Source organism: Dipodomys ordii, unplaced genomic scaffold, assembly GCF_000151885.1.
Source record: "Dipodomys ordii isolate 6190 unplaced genomic scaffold, Dord_2.0 Scaffold2, whole genome shotgun sequence".
NCBI classification, from domain to species: domain Eukaryota; kingdom Metazoa; phylum Chordata; class Mammalia; order Rodentia; family Heteromyidae; genus Dipodomys; species Dipodomys ordii.
Genome location: NW_012267218.1, coordinates 9,775,963 through 9,800,636, shown reverse-complemented (window position 1 = coordinate 9,800,636; position 24,674 = coordinate 9,775,963). Strand labels below are relative to the sequence as shown.

The window sequence follows — 24,674 nt, the reverse complement described above, 5'->3', positions numbered from 1 at the left end:
GAAAAGGCCAACCAAAACCTTTCAGGGCCACTTTTCATGCATAATCTTGAGAATCACAAGTTGTCCATATTTAAAGTTTCCAAGGCGCCAAGAGAATCCTCACAGCACACATCCGGCGAGCTCGGAGGCCCTCGGCTTCCGTAGTGCGGCGGCTCGGCCATAAACAACATGTGCAAGCCATTTCTCCCTCCTCAAGAAAAAGGCAACAGCTGTTTGCTAAAGTTTTTTTTTTTTTATTGTGGATAAAGACATTGCCAGCTTACATATATCATTTTTATTTGGAGTATTGGGTTTTTTTTTTCCTCCTTGCAGTGCTCCTGAGAAACTAAAAAAATGCATTGACTTTAGTTCTCTATAAAACAACCTAATCATAAGGTTGGGTTGAAAATTTGTTATTTTCCTATATAAATCAAAAGACAATTTATCAGTTTTAAATAGCAAAACCTTAATAAGTTAACAAATAAAGACCGACAAATAATCACAAATGTCAGAACATTAAAATTATTTTCTCCCCAGAGGAACATGTAAAATAAGTATCACCCAGCTTAATTAAAATTAACAAAAATTAAAAGATAAATTTTTGTCGGGGGAAGATGTCTTAAATATTTTGATGCATGAAAAACACCATTGGTTTAAAAACCAAATCCAAACACCTTGAAGCTTGGTAACATTCTAAATTGTCATCACAGCAGCCTGTCTCTGAAGAGGTGGCCTGGCTTGCTCTGCCCCGACTTCCTGATTGGATAAGGATTTTCAGCTCTTCCTGTCCCTCAAAACTAACCATTGAAAGGGTAAAAGAAAATAATAACTTTATATGGGGTTTGATACTTGAACTAGTTTTAAGAAGGCCCTTTCTCCTTGTGGACTTGTTGCTTAATTTTGGTACCCCAAACTCCTAAAAAAAGAAAAGAAAGGTTTAGGAGGTGGGTGGGGTGGTTCACACCTTTAATCCCAGCTACTTGAGAAGTAGAGCTAAGACAATCATGATTCAAACTGTTAGGGAAAAAAAAGTTATCTCACAGACCCTATCTCAAAAGAACAAGCCCTTCATGTCGGTAACACCTGTAACCTCAGGGGGAGGCTTAGACAGACAGGAGGCTCTGAAAAATAAATAAAAGCAAAAGGTCTAGAGGTGTGGTTCAGGAGGCAAACATGAGGCTGCATTCATTCCCTAGGACTGCTCTCCTCCAAAAAAGAATGCTGAGCAACGAACACTCATCAAACCACCTGATACTGTACTCCATTAAAGTCAACATCAATGGCTAAGTGACATTTTCTTCTGTAGTATATTTAAGTACACTGGAAAAACCACTAGAAATGATGTGGAAAGTTCAACCACACACAGAATTATTGTCGTTAAAATACTGCAGTAAGGTGCTGTTAGCAGTGTCCTATGCTAACATTCAAATCATGCACCTCCTCCCTGTCTGGTTTCTGAGAAGCCTCCCTGAGCAGATGGTTCATCTATGACACAACTTAAGTCTCAGAAAAGTCAATGGTTTAGATCAACAAACACTTAAGTCTGCATAGCAGTGAGCTATAGTTTCAGTAGTACAACGAAACATTAGGTGCTACAGGTCCAGGCCTGGACACACACTGAATAGCAGTAAGCTGCTCTGTGGGGTCTGGAGGGACAATCTGTCCTGCGCAGCTTCCACACTCAGGTAAGCTACAGGAGGGAGCGACAGGTTGTTTTGGTCAGGGAAGTAGATACTTAAAATGTCAACAAGGCATTTCAAATATGATAACACACTACTTAAATACCCACCATGCATCTCGTCTTCAAAATAAAACACTTGTTACATGTTCCATTTTTTCAAAATGAAGGACCACACATCTTTTGTTTAGCTTAGAAGCTAGCACTGCAGTTGCTCCACCATGAAAGGAAGCTTCAATAGCAAGCAACACATAATTCAGGATAATCAATGAAAATATCTTTGTTTAGAAACATGTTAACAAATCTATGTTAATACAGATTTCCCTCAACTTACAATGGTAAGCTGACTTATGATTTTGCAGTTTATTCATGGTGCAAAACTGATGGCCATTCATTAGAGGTGGGATTCAAGCTTTGGAACGTTCATCTCCTCTTGAGGCTGGGCAGCTCAGTGGGCTTGGCCTGCAGGCAGCCATGTGGTGGAGGGCAAAGGGCAAGCAGTGTGGCTAGGCCAGGGTGCTCAACAGGGTGAATGCACGGAGTGAATGCACTTCAGCTGTAGATGTTCTCGGTTCACAGTGGGTCACTAGGATGCAACCCTGTACAGGAAGTTAAGGCGCATATGTACTGCCATAGGAATTTCTCTGACAATAGGAATTTCTTTGTACTAGAGAATGGCAATGTAAACAAGTTAGCCAAAAGAGACAGTGACATGGTGGAGCAGCATTTTCTGTTACTTAATTTTCCAGAAAAAAAAGTTTTAACCATCAACTGAGAATCAAAACTTTCCAGCTTCTAAATATATTAGAAATATACAATCCATCATAGCAAAATTTACAACCAGATTTAGCTTGGCTAGATTCAGCCCTATTTCAGCCCTATTTACACTTTCCTCATTTTCACCTTTCCTTGCTATAAAATGTTTCTATCATAAAGGTATATCTAAATTTATAAAATCTGCAAGAAATGTCTTTTAAATGTACAACTTCAACAACTGATAGAAAATGGACATCCTGATAAAACTAAGCTTCAAGTCACAATTTTTTTTTTATGATGGGCTTATAAAAAATTAAACAAAAACTCCTGTTATTCTTAAGTTCCAACAGCTGGTGCTGGTGCTTAGCGGGGATTTCCCACCCTCCCCCGACCATGGTGACATGGTGATGGACCCACAGCTCGGATCTCTGCACCTGGATGTGTAGACTTAGTGCTATTGCTCATTGCATGTGGAGGCAGCAGCACAGGGTGACACATGGGAGACAATGTCCACATGACACCTTGAAGAAGAGCCATCAGCTCTTCTAAGGAAATAGTATACCTACACCATATACTTGACAATGAAAAAGAACTTGGACTGGGGTGTGGCTCAGTGGTAGAGTGCCTGTCTTGCAGGTGTGAAGCCCCATGTTCAAGCCCCAGAATAGAGCAAAATAAAAAAGGAATAAACTTCTGAGCCATGTGGTAACTTAAGATGGATGTCAAAGGAATTGTGCTGCATAAAACACATCTACCTCAAGAGGGAACATAATGTATGATTCCACTTATACAGTGTTCTTGATATCAAGAAGTTACAGAGCTGCTAAGGGGAGGGGGGTGTCGGGAATGAGGGCAGGAGGCAGCGAGGCATGGTTCTAGACAGAAGGAGGCAGCTCAAGAGATGGAAGAACTGTATTGTATCTTGACTGTGTGGAAGTCATGTGAATCTATACACATGACAAGATTGCATAGAGCCAAGTACACATTCCACCTAACGGCACCTATGACCTCATGAGAACAGCCATGCTCTTGGCTTCTCTGTCCTTTGAAGATGATCAATTCATGCTTCAATAGAGTTCCTTCCCTAGGCAGAGAAGTCATGACTGCTTCTGGTTTTGTGCAAATTCCTTGATGATCTTTAGAAGAGCTTGAGAATCTGATGAGGAAATAAAGTTGGTACAGATAGCTACTAGTATTTTTGTCTTCTTTTTTTTTTTGTAAATTAACTTTTTTAATGGAAAGGTTTCTAGATTAAATTAGGCCAAATCAGAGAAGAAGAAAAGCAGATCATATAGCAAGCACTTGCTCCTCTGATATCTGCAATTTCTAAAAGCATTAAGAATATCTTTATTAAATTTAGAGAAATTACAATTGCAAACAAATGCATGACTTCTTCCGAAAGGCCACTTTGTGATAAAATACATATACATAGTGTTCATGTTTTCTTAAAGTGCTCTGTAGTCTGGGGCTTGGCAATTACCTACTGCTTTAACAGGTCTTTCAGCACAACACCAGCGCTGTTGTCAGGCGACACTGGCAAAGGTGTAAAGGTGGGCAGAACATCCGAGATGGGTTTCAGAAGAGGATGCCCGGGCCCACCAGGTCCAAGCCCGGCGGGGTCAATGAGAGGGACAGCTGCAGAGCGGGGAGCCAGGAAAGGGCTCACATCTGCTCTTCTTCCAGCCCTGGATGCTGCGCCATCTAAATGAGGAGACATGGATTATTCATTCTGTCTTTCTCCTTCACAAAGAAGCCTCTGAATGAGAATAATGGTGGCAAGAAGCCTGCCTCTACACAGTAGTTCATTATCACCATTATCAACTTTCAAATCCCACTTTGCTGGAATTTGGCATACTTTTTGGACTAGTCTTCAATTACTTAAAAAGAAAACATAAACAGATCTCAATTACTAAACATTGAATACTAATTTGGTACCAGGTACCAGTGGCTCATGCTCATTAACACTAGCTACTCAGGAGGCTGAGATCTGAAGGTTATGGTTCCTAGCCAGGGCAGGAAAGTCCGTAAGACTCTTATCTCCAATTAGCAATCAGAAAACTGGAAGTGGTGTCTAGGCTCAAAGTAGTAGAGTGCTAGCCTTGAGTAAAAAAGCTCAGCGATATCACCCAGGCCCTGAGTGCAAGCCCCACAACTGACAAAAAGGGGGGGGGAGGCCTCCTAAGATAGAGAATATAGAGTCAAGTTCCTTATACTTACTTGTCACCCCTCACCCTTGGGACCTCAAATTAGCCTTTCCTGTGAATGACAACTAGCTATACTAGGAAAGCAGAATTCTAGGATTAGCTACTAAGTTCTGACACATCCAAATACAGAAATAAAGAGCATCTCTTAAAGTTATGATTTTTCACTGACTTGGTAGCCGTACTTTTTATCTAAATGACAGGTAAGTTTTACTAGTTTATCTTTCTAGCTAAGCTCAGAAAAGCAAACATAGTTGTCTAAATAACAAATATATATTTTACCTAAATGAAACTACGTGATGTATGATAGAATCCAAAGAATATAACATCTAACTTTAGTTTATATTGTTGGTCTATATTAAAAATACAGATACTTCAGAAAAAGAAGTGTCCCAATAAAGAAGCAATTTTAGTTCATCTATCATCATCCTGAATAAAATAAGACCCTTAGAACAGAGAAGACTATGTTACAAGAAGATGTAACTACTGTAACTAGTCTGCCACCATTTCAGGAAGAATAATTCAAAGTGGCTCATGCAGAGATAACTATTTCAATATACAAAGGGAAAATGTTTCGTAGTATTTAATTAAAGCAGATAAAAGACAAAATTGGTACAAGATATTTGATGTCTTACAGGAATTTTGGAAGCATCATTGCACAGTTTCAAAAACACCGAAAATTCAATGTTACAAAAAAAACTGGTTTTACCTTTAAAACTTAGGGGTACATTTGCATCTAGTTTCCTCCTTCCTGGAGAATCCAGAGGCTTCATGTCATGAACAGAAAGCTTTGGTGGTGGGATAGATGGATGAGACTCTGTTTCTAGAAATTTAACGAAAAGTTCTGAAAAAGACTAAGAAAAAAAGGTATATTAGACTAAAGAATAAATTGTTATCCATGCCAGGCATGGCGGTACATGCCTACAGGTAATGGCATCACTCAGGAGGCTGAAGTAAGAGGATGAGTTCTAGGCCAGCCTGGACTACACAGTGAGACATGCTCAAAAGAGAAATAAACCTACATTCACCACATGAAGAAAGTGCACCAGCTATTCTAATTAAATATTAAAAACTTACATCATTTAATTCCCCCCCCCCTTTTTTTTTGTCAGTCGTGGGGCTTGAACTCTGGGCCTGGGCGCTGTCCTTCAGCTCTTCAGCTCAAGGCGAGTGCTCTACCACTTGAGCTACAGCACCACTTCCGGTTTTCTGGTGGTTTATTGGAGATAGGAGTCTCATAGTCTTTCCTGCCCGGGCTGGCTTTGAACCGCAATCCTCAGATCTCAGCCTCCTGAGTAGCTAGGATTACAGGCGTGAGTCACCAGCGCCCCGGCTTCCCCTTTTTTCAAATTAACTATTTAAAAAGAAAACATAAACAAGGTTAACTGAAAATGCTAGTGGTAGTACTTTGCTTATATGGTAATCATTACAGAACTTTAACAATTTAATGAATAATCTTTGATGATGACACTCATTTCAAGTTCTTATTAAACGGAGTTAGTCAATTAAGAGCATGTCTTTTTTTTTTTTGAGGCAGTCTCACTTCTGGAAGCTCAAGCTGGCCTTGAACTCACGATCCTCTTGCTTCCACCTGTCAAGTACTGGGATTACAGCCACGCATCACCACACATTGTTTTCTAGCCTTTTGTTTTGTCTTACTTAGTGTGTAATGTGCTGGATATGGAACCCAAGGCCTTGCACAAGCCACGCAAGCACTGTACCACTGAGCTACAGCCCCAAGAACATTCGTTTCTTGCCGTCAGTAGCACTTAAGACACCACGTTCAAATCATAATATTTTAACAACACAGGTATAGAAACCATATAAAAGCTGGGCGCTAGTGGCTCATGCCTAGAATCCTAGCTACTCAGGAGGCTGAGATCTGAGGATGGCAGTTCAAAGCCAGCCCAGGCAGAAAAGTCCCTAACCACTACAAAACCGGAAGTGGTGCTGTGGCTCAAAGTGGTAAAGCACTAGCCTTGAGCAAAAGAGCTCAAGGACAGCACCTAGGCCTTAAGCTCAAGCCCCACAACTGACAAAAAAGAAGAAAAGAAAGAAACCATATAAAAGAAAAGCAAATATTAACATATTTTTTTGGGGGGGTTCGGTCGTGGGGCCTGAACTCTGGGCCTGGACGCTGTCCCTCAGCTCTTCAGCTCAAGGCTAGCGCTCTACCACCTGAGCCACAGAGCCACTTCCGACTTTTTTCTTTTTGCTTATGTGGTGCTGAGGAATCGAACCCAGGGCCTCAGGCATGCAAGGCAAGCGCCCTACCACTGAGCCACCTTCCCAGCCCTTAACATAATTTTCTAAAGGAAGACCCCCCATCAATTGATATAGCAAAAGATCACCAGTAATATTATGAGACTAAAATAACATGGTGTGTACTATTTCTTTAAATTAAAATTTTTGCCATCCATGTAAAAACAAGATCTTATCCTATTCTTAGGATCCTCTTTATTAAAATAAATAAATGAATAACTGGATGTAGCCGGGCACAATGGCTCAGGACTGTAATTCTATTTTCTTGGGAGGCTAAAATTAAGAAGACGGCATTTCAAGGCCATCCCAGACAAAAAGTTCAGGAGAGTCATCACAACAGAAAAAGCTGGGAATGGTGGTTCATGCCTATCATCTCAGCTATGGCTGAAAGTGTGAACAGGAGGATGACAGTTCAGGTTGGTCTGGGAAAATCTAAGACCCTATCTAAAAAATAATCCCAGCAAAAAGGGCTAAAGGTGTGGCTCAAGTAGTGGAGTACCTGCCCAGCAAGAATGGGTCTTGGTTCAAGCTCCAGTACCACAAATAAATAGAAAAGAAAGAAAGAAGGAAACTGTATTCCAACTCACAGTGCTACCCAATGCAATTCCTATATATCAGGCACTGTGAGTTTATGTTTATTTGTTATCTTCCCAATGGTATACAACAGATCCTCGGTAAGTATTATTGCTTCAATGAATTGAAACATATATACGTAAATAAGATAAAGGCTCTATTTTCAAGAATGGCATAATTTCATACTACTACTACTCAACACAGCATTTATTTAAGAGTCTCACTATGTAGCCCAGGATGACCTTAAACTCATGATCTGCCTGCTTCTACTTCCTACCTGCTGGGATTACAGGTATGTACCACCACGGCCAGCATCATTAACAATGCAAAATAATTATCACACAAATATATTAGATAAGCTGGCACCAGTAGCTCATGCCTGTAATTCTAGCTACTCTGGTGGCTAAGATCTGAGAATCATGGTTTGAAGCTGTCAGAACAGGAAAGTCCAGGGGCTGGGAAGGTGGCTCTGTGGTAGAGCGCTTGCCTCGCATGCATGAGGCCCTGGGTTTGATTCCTCAGCACCACATAAGTGGAAAAAACTGGAAGTGGCGCTGTGGTTCAGGTGGTAGGGTGCTAGCCTTGAGCTGAAGAGCTGAGGGACAGCACTGGCCCAGAATTCAGCCCCCATGACTGACAAAAAAACAGAACAGGAAAGTCCATAAGATTCTTACCTCTAATAAACTACCAAAAAGCCAGAAATAGAGTTGAGACTCAAGTGGCAGAGCACTAGCCTTGAGCAGAAAAACCTCAGGGATAGTGCCCAGCCCCTAATTCAAGCCTCAGGACTGGTGGGCACATGTACACACACACGCTTGCGCACGTGCTCACGTGCGCGCTCACGTGCGCACACACGCGCGCAAACACACACACATACACACACACAAACACACACACAATTAGATAAAATCTATATGCAATAAGATGATTAAAGCTGGCTTGTTATCTTTAAGCTGATCACTTCTCTGGATCTATTGCCATAACTCCAAAATAAGAGGGTGGCACAAAATAACCTAAAAAGAAATCTGATACTTTGCAATTGAGTTTGGTATACAATCATTTCGTCCTTCATGTTCAGCAGAAATAAAATTGGCTCTTACACTATTAAGCACAGACTGCTGATTTGGTCTCAAAGGTGTGTTGGGGACACTTTTTGATCCTCCTCCAAGCCATCCCGTCATCCACCTAGTAACACCTCCGTGATCGTCATTAAACAACTGCAAGGGTATTTTAAAAACAGAAAAATATTATTAATACAAGAAAAGAAAAATGAAGAATTACTTGCAACATGATTTCGGATAACAGCAAACCATGCTTATGAGTCCAAATCCTAGAAATAGAGGATACTAATACAATAACAATGCCACCTCAAGCACAATCTGAATGAAAGGGTTTTTTAAAATTTGTAATGGTTTTATTTTTTAATTTCTTTTTTAAAATTTTATTTTATTATAAAGATGCTGTACAGAGGGGTTACAGTTATGAATGAAAGTTTTACACATTGTTACATCTCTGTTGACATGTAAACTGGGTTATAAGTTGCAAAATATTTAAACTAGTATCATACAAATCAAACACATCTACTCTTAAGATAGGACAAGTGTCCATAATACCTCAACATTGTAAGTCTGTTCAGAATGAGGTTGGGAATGGAGCCCAGTTGAAGAATATTTGCTTAGTGTAAGTATATACAAGGTCCTAAGTTCGGTCCCCAGTGCTATCGGTCAGTCAATCAATTCAGAATGGATTCCAGTGTCAGGTTGGTTACCTGTTCCATCTCTTCTTTTTTAACACCTAGTATGCTTCCCATCAATCGTAGCACTTCATGGCGCTTAGGTTTTGGTGTGTGGAAATGACCAATGAAGAGGTTTCTCATGAGGGTTCTATGAAAACAAAGGCAGAAACAACTCAAGCCAATGCAACCTGGCATGTACCAAACATTAAACATATGAACAGTGCTAACTTGAGACCATTAAATATTTATAGCACTAAACAAAAAAATAAAGTAGCTTTTTTTTTTGGGGGTCAGTCATGGGCCTTGAACTCAGCCTGGGCTCTGTCCCTGAGCTCAAGGCTAGTGCTCTACCATTTGAGCCACAGCACCACTTCTGGTTTTCTGGTGGATGACTGGAGATAAGAGTCTCATGGATGTTCCTGCCTGGGCTGGCTTTGAACTGCGATCCTCAGATTTTAGCCTCCTGAGTAGCTAAGATTACAGGTGTGAGCCACCTGTGCATGGCCTAAAGTAGCTTTTTAAAAAGTCTAATTAACAATGTTTCAAACAATTCAAAACATATACTTTTTAAAACAGCAATTATTAGCCACCCACTTTCTTCAACCCAGTAGCCAACTGAGGAAGTGTTTCACTGGTTGATGCTCACCAAAGACCATCTTCACATAGTGATGGCTTTCTTGGGCTTAGATTTCCCATTCACAATGATCAAAATTTACTAATAAGCTGCGCACTGGTGGCTCATGCCTATAATCCTAGCTATTCAGAAAAGAGATCTGAGGATCTGGGTTCAAAGCCAGCCCAAGAAGACAAGTCAGAAAGACTCTTATCTTCAATACACCAGAAAAAAAATTGCTATTAATACCAAAGTTTAAAAATATTTTATGAGATAATGTACACACTCACATACACATATACACATACATCTAGGTTTCAGAATTTTGAATAAGCTATGTTCAAGGACATTAAAGGTAAAGTAAAGTAAAACAGGTCCTTTATTTTGTAAGCACTTCACGTTGAGATGTTTTAATTCTGTTTTAAGAATAAATTGGGGCAAAAATACTTTTAAAAATAGAAAAAATGTTCTATTGAGCCTTCATTAAAACTACCCACATATTTTATTAGATATAAAAAAGGCTCCCTAAACATTTAATCACATATAAGGAGGGAATTAGAGAATCACGCTACCTAGAGGAGGCTGAGATCTGAGGAGTACAGTTCAAAGGCAGCCCAGGCAGGAAAGTCCATGAGACTCATCTCTGATTAACTACCAAAAAGGCAAAATGGCACTGTGGCTCAACGTGGCAGAGTACTAGCCTTGAGCACAAAAGCTCAAGGACAGTGCCCAGGTTCTGAGTTTAAGCTCCATGACCAGCACCAAAACAAAACTAACCCAAAATTAATCACATACAAGCCAGGCACTGGTAGCTCACACCTATAATCCTATCTACTCAGGAGGCTGAAATTCGAGGATTTCAGTTTGAAGCCAGCCTTGGCAGAAAAGTTGTGAGATTCTTATCCACAATTAAGTACAAAAAAGCCAGAAATGGAGCTGTGGCTCAAGTAGTAGAATACTAGTCTTGAGCAAAATAAGCTCAGAGATAGTGCACAGACCCTGAGTTTAAGTTCTAGGACCAGCAAGAAAAAAATTTTAATCACATATAAACTACTGCATGTGGAAGTTGTTCTATGATGAAAGCAATCCCTACAAAATATTTTATTTTATTTTATTTTTGGGGGGGGGTCTGGTCATGGGGCCTGAACTCTGGGCCTGGGCTCTGTCCCTCAGCTCTTCAGCTCAAGGCTACCGCTCTACCACTGAGCCACCTTCCCAGCCCCCCCCCTGCAAAATATTTTAAAAGTTAAAAAGCAAAAGTATACTTGTCCACTTTTCCTTCAGTACTGTTTACTAAGTCCATCAATTTCTTTTGTGCATCATCCAACATTTCTTGTCGGAGCTCATCTGTTTTAAAATATGTGAATAAAGATAGTCATTAACCAATCAATCTGAACAAATATACAATATACAAATATACAATGACACTTATAAGATCTTTACGATGAAATTTAAATTTGTACTCTACACTAACTGGTAATATTGAATTACTTCCATCTATTCTGTTTCAGAGAAAGACTCTCTCTTGATACAGAAACTGCTTAAAACCCAGAGCATGCATTATTCCATATGGGTTACCCCATAAATAATCAGTTCCTCAGTAGGAAAATCTTTAAAATCAATAAAGGCTTCCATCTTCTTTAGAAACTTAATAGCAAAAGACCAGATTTTCACTCCTGCTTCCTAGCATGAAACATTTCCAGTATAACTTCTGTTTAATGGGAGGAAATGGAAAAGACAACTTTAGATTTTCCTTTTTTTATTTTCCTGGCTGTACTCTGGTTTTGGTGAGCTGACTAAGAAAAGTATTTAACACCACTAAGACCACAATTCAACACAAGTCTGACAGGGCAAAGCATTCCAGAGTAAGGAAATTGCAAAATACAATTCAGATCACTGGCACTAATCACATTACAATAGTTTATGACAGATTTTAAATTCCTATCTAAAAAGTAAATAGAATCTTAGTAAAATCTTAGTAGAGTAATTACAATGTGAATACTTTACAGTACAGTACTTTACTCTTTTCATTAGCTAATAAGCCACAGGACTGAGGATTCAAGGACAAAGGAACTTAGTCTAATATAATTTGCACCTGTTATGTTAGAAGTAGATTATTTGAACTAAGAGGTATTTACTAATTTTAACATAGAGTACAGGTTTTTGTTCTGAAAGAAATGAAAAAACCATGTGGTAGCTAGAGCCAGTGGCTCACACCTATAATCCTAGCTACTCAAGAGGCTGAGATCTAGGGACTGCCTGTCGAAGTCAGCCCAGGCAGAAAAGTCTCCATGAGCCTCTTCAATTAACCACTAAAAAAAAAAAAAGGCCCAGAAGTAGAGCTGTGGCTCAAAGTGGTACTAGCCTTCAACAAAAGAGCTGAGGGACAGTGTCTAGACCCCGAGTTCAAGCCTCACAACCAACAAAAAACCCCACAAAACACATTTTTTTTTTTATTAGTAGGAGCTGGAGAAGTTATCGAAGAGAGGACTTGTACATATTTCCTCCATTTTGTGGGCTTTCACTTCTCTCTTGATGGTATTCATTGAAACACAGAAGTTTTTTAAATTTGGTGAAGTTCAATTTCTTTTTTTCTTTATGTTGTTTTTACTTTGGGTGTCATACCTAAATACTACTGCCATGTATCACGAAGGTTTATCTTCGTTGAAGAATTTTATGGTTTTGACTTGAAATGCAACTGAGTTCATTTCTGTGCATGGTATGAGGTAGATGCCAACTTCACTCTTTTACATGTGGGGACAGCCAGCTTCTAGCACCATATTATGGAAAAAGTATACTTCGGGTCCTTTTTTTGAATGTTAATTGCCCATGAATATAAAGTATATTTCTGGGCTCTCACGTCTCCTGCAGGAGTTTTGTACATGTTTTCCCTTCTGCACGGAAAGCTTTGCTCTACTGGTACTGCCTCGTGAGTCTATTTATCCTCCACTGTGCAGCTCCCAACATACTTCCTCTGCAGTTTTTCTGAGACTCACAGAGTGTGTCTATGTTTTTCATTCTATTCTGTACAGTTCTGTTTTGTAGCACAAATGCAAATATAAATGCCCACTTTAACCTTCTTACAATAGCTTGTGGTTTGTCTAAATTGCAAAATGTCATTCGTATAATAAGACTAATGTTACCAAATGGTCACCATAACCATATTATACAGGATAGGTCTGTGTTTGGAAAATCTACCACAGTCTTTTCCTTCCCTGTCTTTGCAGTAAAAAATTTAAACTTGGCCATAAAAAGGTATGTGAGAGAGTATAGGAGAATAGAACTCTTAACTACTCAGAGGAAGAATAGCAAAATAAGCAAGTTAATCTCTCATCACTGCTCTGACTTAACCATCCCACCAGAGTAAAGATGGGCCAATCTTCTCTTTCATGCTCATCTGCTCTTCTCTCTATGGCTAGGAAGGAAAGGCAGGGGAGAAACAGGTCAAACTTCCCCACTCTTGAGTCAGGCACCGGTGGCTCATGCCTATAATCCTAGCTACTCAGGTGGCTGAGATCTAAGGATCGCGGTTCAAAGCTAGCCTGGGCAGGAACATCTGTGAGACTCTTATCTCTAGTTAACCACCAGAAAACCAGAAAGTGGTGCATAGCTCAAATGGTAGAGTGCTAGCCTTGAGCTGAAGAGCTCAGGGACAATCCCCAGCCCCACGACTGGAAGGAAAAAACAACAACAAAAACCCTAGTCTTTCCATCCTTCCGTCTTCCATTCCTGAGATTTTCTCCCTTCTCCTACTTTCCTCGATAAGTAATCATTTTAATACTGATTACATGCTAAAGGGTTACATAAAAAGTATTATCAAAGGGGCTGAGAAGGTGGCTCTGTGGTAGAGTGCTTGCCATGCATGCAAGAGGCCCTGGGTTCAATTCCTCAGCACTACCTATGTAGAAAAAGCTGGAAGTGGTGCTGTGGCTCAAGTGGTAGAGCAGTAGCCTTGAGGTGAATTGCTGAGGGGACAGTGCCCAGGCCCAGAGTTCGGGGCTCACAACTGACCAAAAAAAAAAAAAAAAGTAGTATGAAAGTAAACTTAAACTCTATCTTATTATATTAATGTGGCCATAAAAAATTGAAAATTATGTTGGATGTAATAGGACATGCCTAATCTGATTACTAAATTGGCTAAGACAGGAAGATTGCGAGCTCAAGTCCAGCCTGGCCTATACAACAAGACCCAATCTTATAAGAGAAAAAGAAAAAGAAAAAAAATGATGTTTAGGTTCAGGAAGAAGAAAAAAAAACAAAAAACACAAAACCCCAACCTCAGAATTTAGGGGAAGGACTAGAGGAAATGGTACAAATTGTAAGACTTTAGAAGAGAAATTCACACACCCATTTCAAAGGTCCCTAGATGCTCCTTTTTCTCCAGGAACACTTACTATTCTCCTCCCATTAGAAATTCAAATACAAAAATTGAAAATGAACTCAAACCACAATTTGAAATCAGAACTGTATTTGTCTGGGCAAGCAAAATATGACTATAAAAAATGGGTTTTAAGTCAAACGCAATTACTTCTGTGAATAATTTCACGTGCCAAATAACTCTTTAGAAGTTTTAAGGGTGGGAACACTTTAAAGCTTAGCAATAGAGTAGCTGAGATTGAGTCTGGTTTTGAAAACCCGTGACTAGGGCTTCTTTGAAATACCCAGAAATGGAGTCATGGCCTTCACTATTTGATTTAAAATCAAAATTGGATATAAAAAGCAACCGCCTGCAACAAGTCAGCACATCATAATTTTACATTTTATTTGTGATTAATGGCAGTGTTCTATAATATTGTCTTCAGAGAGTATCTTAAAATTAATCATCTTCCTCACAAAGTCATTTGGCTATTTCATGACTAAGCTCCTATGGACAAGACCCAAGTCAGGCTTACTGAACCATCAGTTGAATGAGAAAAAAGTAGATGAAGCCTACCCAGAGCTTGAGTCAGAAGACCTGGATATAAAACATGACCTATCACCAGTGCCAGATTTTGTTGCCCATTTTGTATAATGCATACCCACCTTAAAATTTTGAACCAAATGATCAAATCTAAATAAACAGTAAAGGCATGAGTTCTCATTCATCTGATTTCTTAAAATAAGCCACAAGGAGTACCTCATTCAATTTTCCCTAATTACTTAGCAATCATACATATTGCTATGATTAATATTAATAATCTGTGAGATTTTTTTCCCCGTCCATTTTGCAAATTTCTCATCTTTAAAAGTCAAAGTTAGCCAGGCACTGGTGGCTCAAGCCTGTGATCCTAGCTACTCAGGAGGCTGAGATCTGAGGATCGTGGTTCAAAGACAGCCCTGGCAGGAAAGTCTGTGAGACTCTTATCTCCAATTAAGCACCAGAAAACTGAAAGTGGTGCTGTGGCTCAAAGTGGTAGAGCTCTAGACTTGAGCAGAAGAGCTCAGGGACAGCACCCAGGCCCAGAGTTCAAACCCCACACCTGACAAAAGAAAAAAAAAAAGGAGCTAAAGTTATAAAAGGAGGAAGAAGGAAAATATGTTAGAAGAATGAATTTGTTTATACGTAGAAATGCCAATAACAAATTGGGTCTGGGGTTGAAAACCCTGAAAATAAATCTAAACCAGATACAATATTAAACCTAGTATTTTTTTCTAACAATGTTTAAAAGCAATTTAGTCTCTTCTTTTATTAAATATAATTTAAAGCAAAAGCCAGAAATTAGATGATCTAGGGCTGGGAAGGTGGCTCAGTGGTTAAAGTGCTTGCCTTGAATGCCTGAGGCCCTGGGTTCGATTCCTCAGCACCACATAAGCAGAAAAAAAAAAAGCTGGAAGTGGCGCTGTGGCTCAAGTGGTAGAGCGCTAGCCTTGAGCTGAAGAGCTGAGGGACAGTGCCCAGGCCCAGAGTTCAGGCCCCATGACCGGACCAAAAAAAAAAAAAAAAAAGAAATTAGATGATCTATATGTTACAAAATTTGAATTTAAAAGGTCACTTTTTGTTGTTGTTGTTTTGTTTTTTACTGGTCTTGGGATTGAACTCAGGGCCCAGGAGCTACCCCTGAGCTTTTATTTTGTGTGCTCATAACTAGCACTCTGCTGTTCCACATCTGGCTTTTTTTTGGGGGGAGTGATTAATTGGAGGTAAGAGTCTCACAGACTTTCTTACTCAGGCTGCCTTCAAACGGTGATCCTCAGGTCTAAGCTTCCTCAGTAGATATGATTACAGGTATCAGCCATCAGCACTGGCATAACTTTCAACATCAAATACTATTAATTAATTTAATTAGGTTCTTGCTTAATCTTGTACATCTTTTTCACTGATGGCTGGCAATCTACCAACTGAACCAGCCTCCAGTCCAAATAACATTATTTTTAAAAGGCTCCATTTGTAAGCTAGAAGGTGGCTGGTGGCTCACACCTATACTTATACTTACAGTTATTAAGGAGACTAAGTCTGGAGAACTGTGGCTTGAGATTAGCCTGGGTAGAAAAGGTAACTGAACTCTGTTCTCCAAAATAACCAGAAAAAAGCTGGGCTAGAGGCATGACTCAGGTGGTAGAATACCAGCTTAGCCCTGGAGTTCAAACCCCAGTATCACAAAAAAGAGAAATTTCTATTTGTAATTTGACATTAAGATGTAGTATTATCTCCTTTGTGCTTTTTCTTTTCCCCCCTGGTTGTCTACCACTTGAGCCACAATGCCACTTCCGGTAAATTTTTTTTTTTTTTTTTTTGTCGGTCATGGGGCCTGAACTCTGGGCCTGGGCGCACTATCCCTGAGCTCTTCAGCTGAAGGCTAGCGCTCTACCACTTAAGCCACAGTGCCACTTCTGGCTTTTTTCGATTCCTGCTGAGGAATCGAACCCAGGGCCTCATGCATGCAAGGGAAACACTCTACCACTGAGCCACCTTCCCAGCCCCCAGGTGAGATTCTTATCTCTAATTAATGATCAGAAAACCAGAAGTGGTGATATGGCTTAAAGTGGTAGAGTGCAAGCAGCCTTGAGCAAAAAAGCTTAGGGACAGTGTCCAGGCCCTGAGTTCAAGCCCCACAACCAACACCTCCCCCCGCCCCCCCAAAAAAAGATAAATAACTGCTGAGTGAAAAGTTCTACTTTTTAAAATTTTACTTCAGAGGATAAGAATTTTGCTAATATAAAATGTATCCTCACATCATTAACTGGAGCTCAACTACTTGAGATAGATTTATTTGTCTATTTGTTTTTATTTATATAAACATTTTAATATAACCAAATCAAATTTATTTTTCCTTTCTCTTTTTGCCCTCAGCCCTTTATCACAAATTTAGATAATTTATACTATATTTTCTCAAACTAAAGCAGAGACTTTTTTTTTCTAGCAGAGTGAAGATTCTGAGTCAAGTTAAATAGTTTTTCATTTTTAAAGGTTTGCATAGACCAGCCATATCTCAAAAAGACTATAATTTTGCCAAGTGCTAGTGGCTCATGCCTGGAATCTTAGCTATTCTGGAAGCTGAGAATGAGGACTGGGGCTCAAAACCAGCCCAGGCAGAAAAGTCCATGAAATTCTTACCTCTAATTAATCACCAAAGAGTTGGAAAGGAGCTGTGGATGAGTGCTAATTTGAGCAAAAAAAAGCTCAAGGACAGCATCCTGCCCCTGCACCCCCCCCCAGTTTTGTCAATGAAAAGCTAATCATTGTAATAATGTTTCCACTTAGTGAGGATCATCATCACTACATAAAATATACTGATAGCTGGGTGCCAGTGGCGCATGCCTATAATCATAGCTACTCAGGAGGCTGAGAGCTGAGGATTATGGTTCAAAGCCAACCTGTGCAGGAAAGTCTTTGAGACTCTTATCTCCAATTAACCACCAGAAAACTGGAAGTGGCGCTGTGGCTCAAAGTGGAGAGCGTTAGCCTTGAGCTGAAGAGCTCAGGGACAGTGCTCAGGCCCAGAGTTGAAGCCCCACAACCAACCAAAAAACAAAGAAAAGAAGAAAGAACAAAGACAAAGAGGAAGAGGAAGAAGAGGAGGAGGAGGAGGAGGAGCAGCAGCAGCAGCAGCAGCAGCAGCAGCAGGCAGCAGCAGCAGCGGAGGAGGAGGAGGAAAATTTGCCGATAGAAGTTTTCTTAAGGGTCATGTAGCCTGAACTACACTTATATCTACACTTATATCTGAGAGCTCCTTATTAGGATGAATGACATCAGGAGTGTTTGTTTAAGTTTTTTACTAAAACTCAAATTAGGTGTCACATAAAAAAATTAGAAAACTTCCAAATGCACATTCCTATGGTCTCTTGAAGGAGCTGGGACTGTGTAACACAGGACCCACATGTCCATGTAGGAGAACCTGCATGGAGTGCCCTGGTACAAATATGCTTCCAGGTATCCTAGGCTTTACCTATCTCCTTTGCTAGTCTGTACTGTCACTCCAGCTCAGTTTACAATTCACAGTTGTGATCCATCTTGAGAATTCTAGTTCTCCATACAGCAACTCTCTCTTACCTCCACCTTCACAGCCTTCTACACACACATATTCACATACAAACTGCTCTTTGCTTATTATTAGTCAACGCTACTTTCAGATTACCAGTTTTTAAATTATGCTACCTCATTGCATATGAATTCTTTCTTCTGCCTAGAATGCTTTTCCCAACTATCTATTAGTTGTACCTATTATTCATTCAAGAAGGTCAGCTATACCCTTCCCTAGCCTTTCCTGCCATTTCACACTACCATGGCCCAGTAGAATAGACAGATAGCTCTTGGGTGGATGGTGTAGCTCAGTGGTACAGTGCTTGTCTAGTATGTGCAAAGCCCTGGGTTCAATCCCCAACACCAAAGGAAACAAAATAGCTCTTTCCTTTCTATTCAACCTGTTGCATGTATATGATTTCATGTCTCTCTCCCTTTCCTGCTTGTCTACAAAACTTCTGAACACAGGACCTTCATCCCTCATCTTTCTATCTCTTCTATTGCCTATTTGTAGTGTTTGGTATATAGTGGATTAACAATGAGTATTTGATAAATCAGTAAAAGAATAACTGATTTCTTTTCTGGGAGGGAAGAGTATCTGGGAAATAAGAAAAGAATCAGCATTCTAAATTATTCATATACATAAAAAAGTAAGAACGGTTAACACTAAATGTTAACTCAAAACATTCTCATCTGTATATAATACATCATTACCTTATACTTAGAGAAATGATTTTTAAAGAACTGCTATTCTAAAACATTGTTATATTCAAACATCAACATTAGGCTAACACATTTAAAAACATAATCATTAAGTTAAAATAGCTTAATTATATACCTAATACACACATTTTTCTTAATTAAAATTCTGCCATTGTCTAGCATACCCAGATGTTTATGGCATTACAAGTAACATTTTAACCACTAAAGACAATTGAGAAAACTGCATCTGGTACCTCTTACATGTTTCCTCTAAAATCACTACTTCTGCCAAAAACATCCATAAAGAAATCTCTCCAAAGATTTGGGTAACAAAGCGTCTGGGAATGTATTTGGCCTATATTCAACAGGACGTTATATGTTTTCTTGCATAATCACATCCTGGAGAACAGAATATATTTATTTAAAATAAAAACTCTATCATACAGCACCATGAAGGTAGTTCCTAGAAAAGAACGCTTTAAACTGCTTTTATAGTTTGTAAATTTAAAGCATGTTTTTATGCTTCTTATAACAGTTTTATTTGGACTCATTTTATACGTTTTTCTAGATTTTCTTTTAAAAATATTCTAAGGAAATTTTCCCCTTTTTGATTCAGAGAAGACTTTTAAAAAGCAGTCACTAAATTTCTTCTTTTTTTTAATCAGCTATTGCTAGATGTTGGTGGTTTATGCCTATACTCCTACTCAGTTGGTTGAGATCTGAAGATCTCGGTTGAAAGTCAGCCTGAGAAAGGAAACTCCGTGAGACTCTTATCACCAATAAGAGCCACCAAAAAGCCCAAAGTGGATCAAGTAGTGGAACTCTAGCTTTGAGCAATAAAGCTCAGGGACAATGTCCAGGCCTTGAGTTCAGTAGTAGTACCAGTGCAGATACACATATTTACATACAATCAGCTATGGAACTCTTCAAGACTCATCTATAGAGCTGGGGTGGAGGTCAGTATAGAGCAGTTGCTCAGTGTGTAAGGCCCTGGGTTTGATTCCCAGCACTGGGGGTAAGGGAAAGTGAAGACAGAGGTACTGACAGACAGAGCTAAAGACTTTCTGATGCTAGAACTGAATTTTATTGATTATAAAAACTTAATTTTCTTTGCACAGCATAAATTCACTCTTCAATAATAGTAACTGAAACAAGATGTATCTTGTGCTTTGTATTTCTATTTATCCAATCATTTTCACTTAAGCAGGAATTTATCACAAGGATGACATTAGAAAACAAGCTAAAGAAGTAAAATGTTGGGTTGGGGAAGGGGCTTAGTGGTAGTGTGCCTAGTATGCATGAAGCCCTGGGTTTGATTCCGCAGTACCACATACACAGAAAAAGCCAGAAGTAGCATTGTGGCTCAAGTGGTAGAGTGCTAGCTTTGAGCCCTGAGTCCAAGTCCCAGGACTGGCAGAAGAAAAAGAAGAAAGAAGAAAGAAGGAAGAAGGAAGGAGGAGGGAGGAGGAGGAAAAAGAAGGAGGAGGAGGAGGAAGAAGAGGAAGAGGAAGAAGAAAGAGGAAGAATAAGAAAGAGGAAGAAGAAGAAGGAGGAAGAGGAGGAAGAGGAGAAAGATGACAGAAAGAGGAGGAGGAGGAAAGAAGGAGGAGGAGGAGGAAGAGGATGAAGCAGAGGAGGAGGAAGAAGAGGAGAAGGAGGAAGGAGGAAGGAGGAAGGAGGAAGGAGGAGGAAGGAGGAAGGAGGAAGAGGAGGAAGAGTAGAAGTAGAAGTAGTAAAATGTCCACATATTTGCAAGCCATCTTTGAATGGCTCAGCTATAGTCCAGGTGTATGGCCTGAAATATACAGGTGTATTATTTTCTCATCACTAACAATCCTATGACAATTCTGAACCCTTGACCAACTCAGAATATAGACAGATGATGTCCTATCTGCTTCATAAAATAGTGTGTTAAGTTTGAGAAAACAAATATAAGATGACATATGAAATAAGTCTTTGGAACTATACTGAAAAAGAATACTCAGCTGGGTACTAGTGGCTTGTGCCTGTGATCCTAACTACTCAGGAGGCTGAGATCTGAGGACTGTGGTTCAAAGCCATCCTGAGCAAGAATCTTCAATTAACCACCAGAAAACTAGAAGTGATTCTGTGGCTCAAAGTGATAAGAGTGCTAGCCTTGAGCAAAGATCTCTGGCACAGCGCCCAGGTCCCAAGTTCAAGCCCCATAACCAAAAGAAAAAAGAAAAAAAAAAGAATACTCTTAGATATTAAAATAATTTCTAGAAAGGAGGGTAACTGTAATCCTTCTATCCAATATCATCTATTAAAATACTATACCTACAGGATCTTGGGGTTTCTTTCATCACTGAGGGTATAAATTAGTCCTTATAGTTTTAAACAGTCCTTATAGTTTTAAAGAGTTCTTTTACTTTTTAGATAAAATCCTAATAGTGGTTTAAGGTTCTCTTTGAGTTCTTTCCTCCGTGAAATGTTGGCTGACCCTTAATGGAGGTCTAGAGACTATGTAGTCTGAGTACTACTATCTTTTTTTTTTTGGGGGGGGGTCCGGTCGTGGGGCCTGAACTCTGGGCCTGGGCGCTGCCCTTCAGCTCTTCAGCTCAAGGATAGCACTTGAGCCACAACGCCACTTCCGGTTTTTTTTCCGCTTATGTGGTGCTGAGGAATAGAACCCAGGGCCTCAAGCATGCAAGACAAGCACTCTACCACTGAGCCACCTTTCCAGCCCAGTACTACTATCTTAAATGACTAACTTACAGTGTGTGTATCTACGCTATTTGCCATTAAGCTTCTTGAACTAAGCAGCTAATTCTCATTAAGTACTTATTTAGTGATTAATAAGCATCTATCTTCATGTTTTTTTATACAAGATCTGTAGTACCCCCTTAGTTGCATATACATGGCATTAGCAATTACATACCTTGAGAAGTAAATTGAAATCATTTATATTCACCTGTTTTAATATTAGTGTCATTCATATGACAGGTCTAATCATACACACACACACACACACACACATACATCCATACATGTATATGTGAAAGGGTAACAGGTAACTCAGGATCTTGAACTAGCTAGTTAGACACTTTACTATTTGAATAATGTCTCCAGCCCTCTCTTCATGTCTGACCAGACTGAGTCATCTTATCTTTGGTAGCAATGATATAACCAACTATTTTGACTATCGCTTTTAAAATGAGTTTCCTGATATTGTTCAAATGTTGAAATTGAAAGCCAACTAATCATTAGTCTACAATTCATAGAAATAAAACAATACTTTGCCTCTACAATTCAAGTCCCTGTGTACTTTCTCGCAACAAAAATCAATTTGTCTTTTTCAAAATTGTTTCTCCTGGCAAAAATTTTTGCTGTCTGGCCAACTTCTGTGTTAAAAATAAAATGCAGTATTACAACATCAATCAGCATTTTAAGTACTTAATGATTTATAAAGGAAAATATACAGTGATGCTTTTTGAAATAACTAAGCAATCAAGAATTTGTTTACATTAGTAAATCAAGAGTAAAGCTTTGAGAAAATAAAGTCACATTTGTGTTTAGAGATAAAAAAGCAGTATTAAGCACTTGGGTAACATGAGAAAACATTGTTAGAAGAGCTGAAAAGGGCAAGAATAATTTAATTTAAAGACATAACAGAACCAGCCATCTTTGTAGTTCCCTTCCTGTCTGTGCCACATTGGCTCCCTGCCTGCCTTTCAAATCAAACAGCACTTGTACAAACCTAATTAAGTAGAGTTCTCTCCATAAGTAATACTGATTCCAGAAAATGAGCACCACCATCCTGTACATTGATGATGAATAGTCATTATAATTTTTATTTGAAGAGGAACCCAGGCTACTTGTCTTAACAGAAAATATTTGACCACTGGGAGTTTCAATGGGCACCTGAGCAAGTACTAACCACTACAAAGGCCTGTGACATTTTTCCTGACTACATGGATCTTTATCTTACCATCATGAGCTAGGAATGACTCTGGCAGACAGGGAAAGTGGCCTTAGAGATTACAGAGGCATGATACACATTACTGAGTTACTGCAGACCAAGGATACTTTCATTACTCTAGCTAAGCCCCAAGACATGAAATCTTTAGCTAACACTTTCAGTTGTACTGTAGTTGTACTGGCCTGAGATCTAACTACATTATTTTGCCAATAATTGCTGCATCTTGTTAGAGCAGCCTTTTGGACAGTGAAGGCACAGTATAGAGGATACTACCATACTTTCAAAGATGTAGCTTTCTAGAACAAAAGACAATTCTTTTCTTGACATGGCAAGACCATGTACTCTAGAGATGAGTGTTAAATCTCAATTTCGTTAACCTATAAAAAGAATACTCTTTACTTTGGAATTGAGGCAAATGTAAAAGGAAAAGACTAATTAATACAGCCTATGTTATGTCAACTGTCTATAATATATACTTAGTACGTATTATTTCCTCACTGCTCATTTCCAGGTCCTCCTCTAGATTAGATTTCCTAGGTAGGCAATTCTTACAAAGCAGAAGCCTTTTAGAATTATTTTGAGGCTAATTACACCACATTTGTCTTAGTTTTATTTCTTTGTTATATTCCTAATACACTTCCATTTTCTGTCTCTTGGAATTAGGCCAAGCTGTAGGTTTGTGCTTTACTCTCCATGCTCCAATGGTTTGCTTCAATGGCTGGCCACCGTAGTGACCAAGTCACTAATCCTGTTTTAACAGTATTTCTTCTGTTCTATACCCTTCTAATTTCTATTTTATGATAGATGGCATGCATTTTCTAATTTCTTAATTATATTTCCTGTTACTGCTATGGCAACATAGACCCCTAAGCCTTATGCATTTCTAAGCTCCATTATCACCATTACAATTGTCTTAAACCGTTGCCTACTAAATACAGCCCCAGAACAGCTTCAACTTCCTGATTATCACTAAGTCAGAGACTAAATGAGTACATGTCTTCACTGTCAGCTATTAGGCACAACAAAGCACTATGAATTATCTGGTAATCTGGGGCCCATCAGATAATCTAAATGCAAAGCTCACTTTAGGGAAAGACAGAGTGCCAAAACCAAACCAAAACATGACAAGTGCCTAGGTGTAAAGCCTCATCTGCAATCAACAATCTAGTTACTTATACCCAGATGTCTGTTTCACAAAGTTACTCTTTTATTTGAGAATATGTATGATAGATACAGTATCTATGGTAGAAATGGAAGTTACCCACCAACAATGTTGGTCTCACTCAGCTGTACCAACACATAATAGAAGACTACAGTTCAACTAGAAACAAAGGAAAAGGGGGGAAAACCTACTTTGTTTTTTAAGTTCTTCAAGCTGCTCTTCCTTTAGATCTAACTGCTCTGTAAGTCTTGATGCTGAATCCAGTGCAGCATTTGCTTCATCCAAACGTTCCTAAGGGAGAGAAGTTCATTAAAAATTCAGCATGCAAAAACTGTTCTAAACCCCATGGGCTAAGAAGACATGTTGCAGCTTACCTAATGAAGCCATATCTCTGTGACCTGGGGCAAGTCTATACAACTAAAAGTTATCAAAGACAGAACCCTCAGCCTTTCTCAACAAACATTGCCTTTTTAATAAAGAAAATGCTACTAAAAGACAATATGACAAAGTAAAAAAAAAAGAATAAGATGTAAAACAAAAAAGATAGTCAAGAAATATAGCAACAAATGTTCTTGCTCTTTTAAGTATTACAAGTCTAACATACATAGAGTGACGTTTCATTATGACTTTACT

The 24,674-nt window shown here is 39.2% G+C and overlaps 1 protein-coding gene across 2 annotated transcripts in view; it reads right to left on the bottom strand.

Annotated features, from left to right (window-relative positions):
* Positions 1–259: 259 nt before the first annotated feature.
* The window catches only part of Trip11 (thyroid hormone receptor interactor 11), a 61,552-nt gene continuing 37,137 nt past the window's right edge, over positions 260–24,674 (bottom strand). The window contains exons 13-19 of one of the 2 annotated variants that reach the window (XM_013015555.1): positions 24,233–24,332; positions 11,063–11,144; positions 9,218–9,332; positions 8,550–8,666; positions 5,324–5,468; positions 3,894–4,114; positions 260–3,569 (exon numbers count right to left, since the gene is read on the bottom strand). In XM_013015555.1, the coding sequence (XP_012871009.1) occupies positions 3,894–4,114; positions 5,324–5,468; positions 8,550–8,666; positions 9,218–9,332; positions 11,063–11,144; positions 24,233–24,332 (780 nt within the window). In that variant the 3' untranslated portion in view covers positions 260–3,569. The remainder of the gene's footprint in view (positions 3,570–3,893; positions 4,115–5,323; positions 5,469–8,549; positions 8,667–9,217; positions 9,333–11,062; positions 11,145–24,232; positions 24,333–24,674) is intronic. The other variant, XM_013015562.1, reaches the window with a different exon arrangement.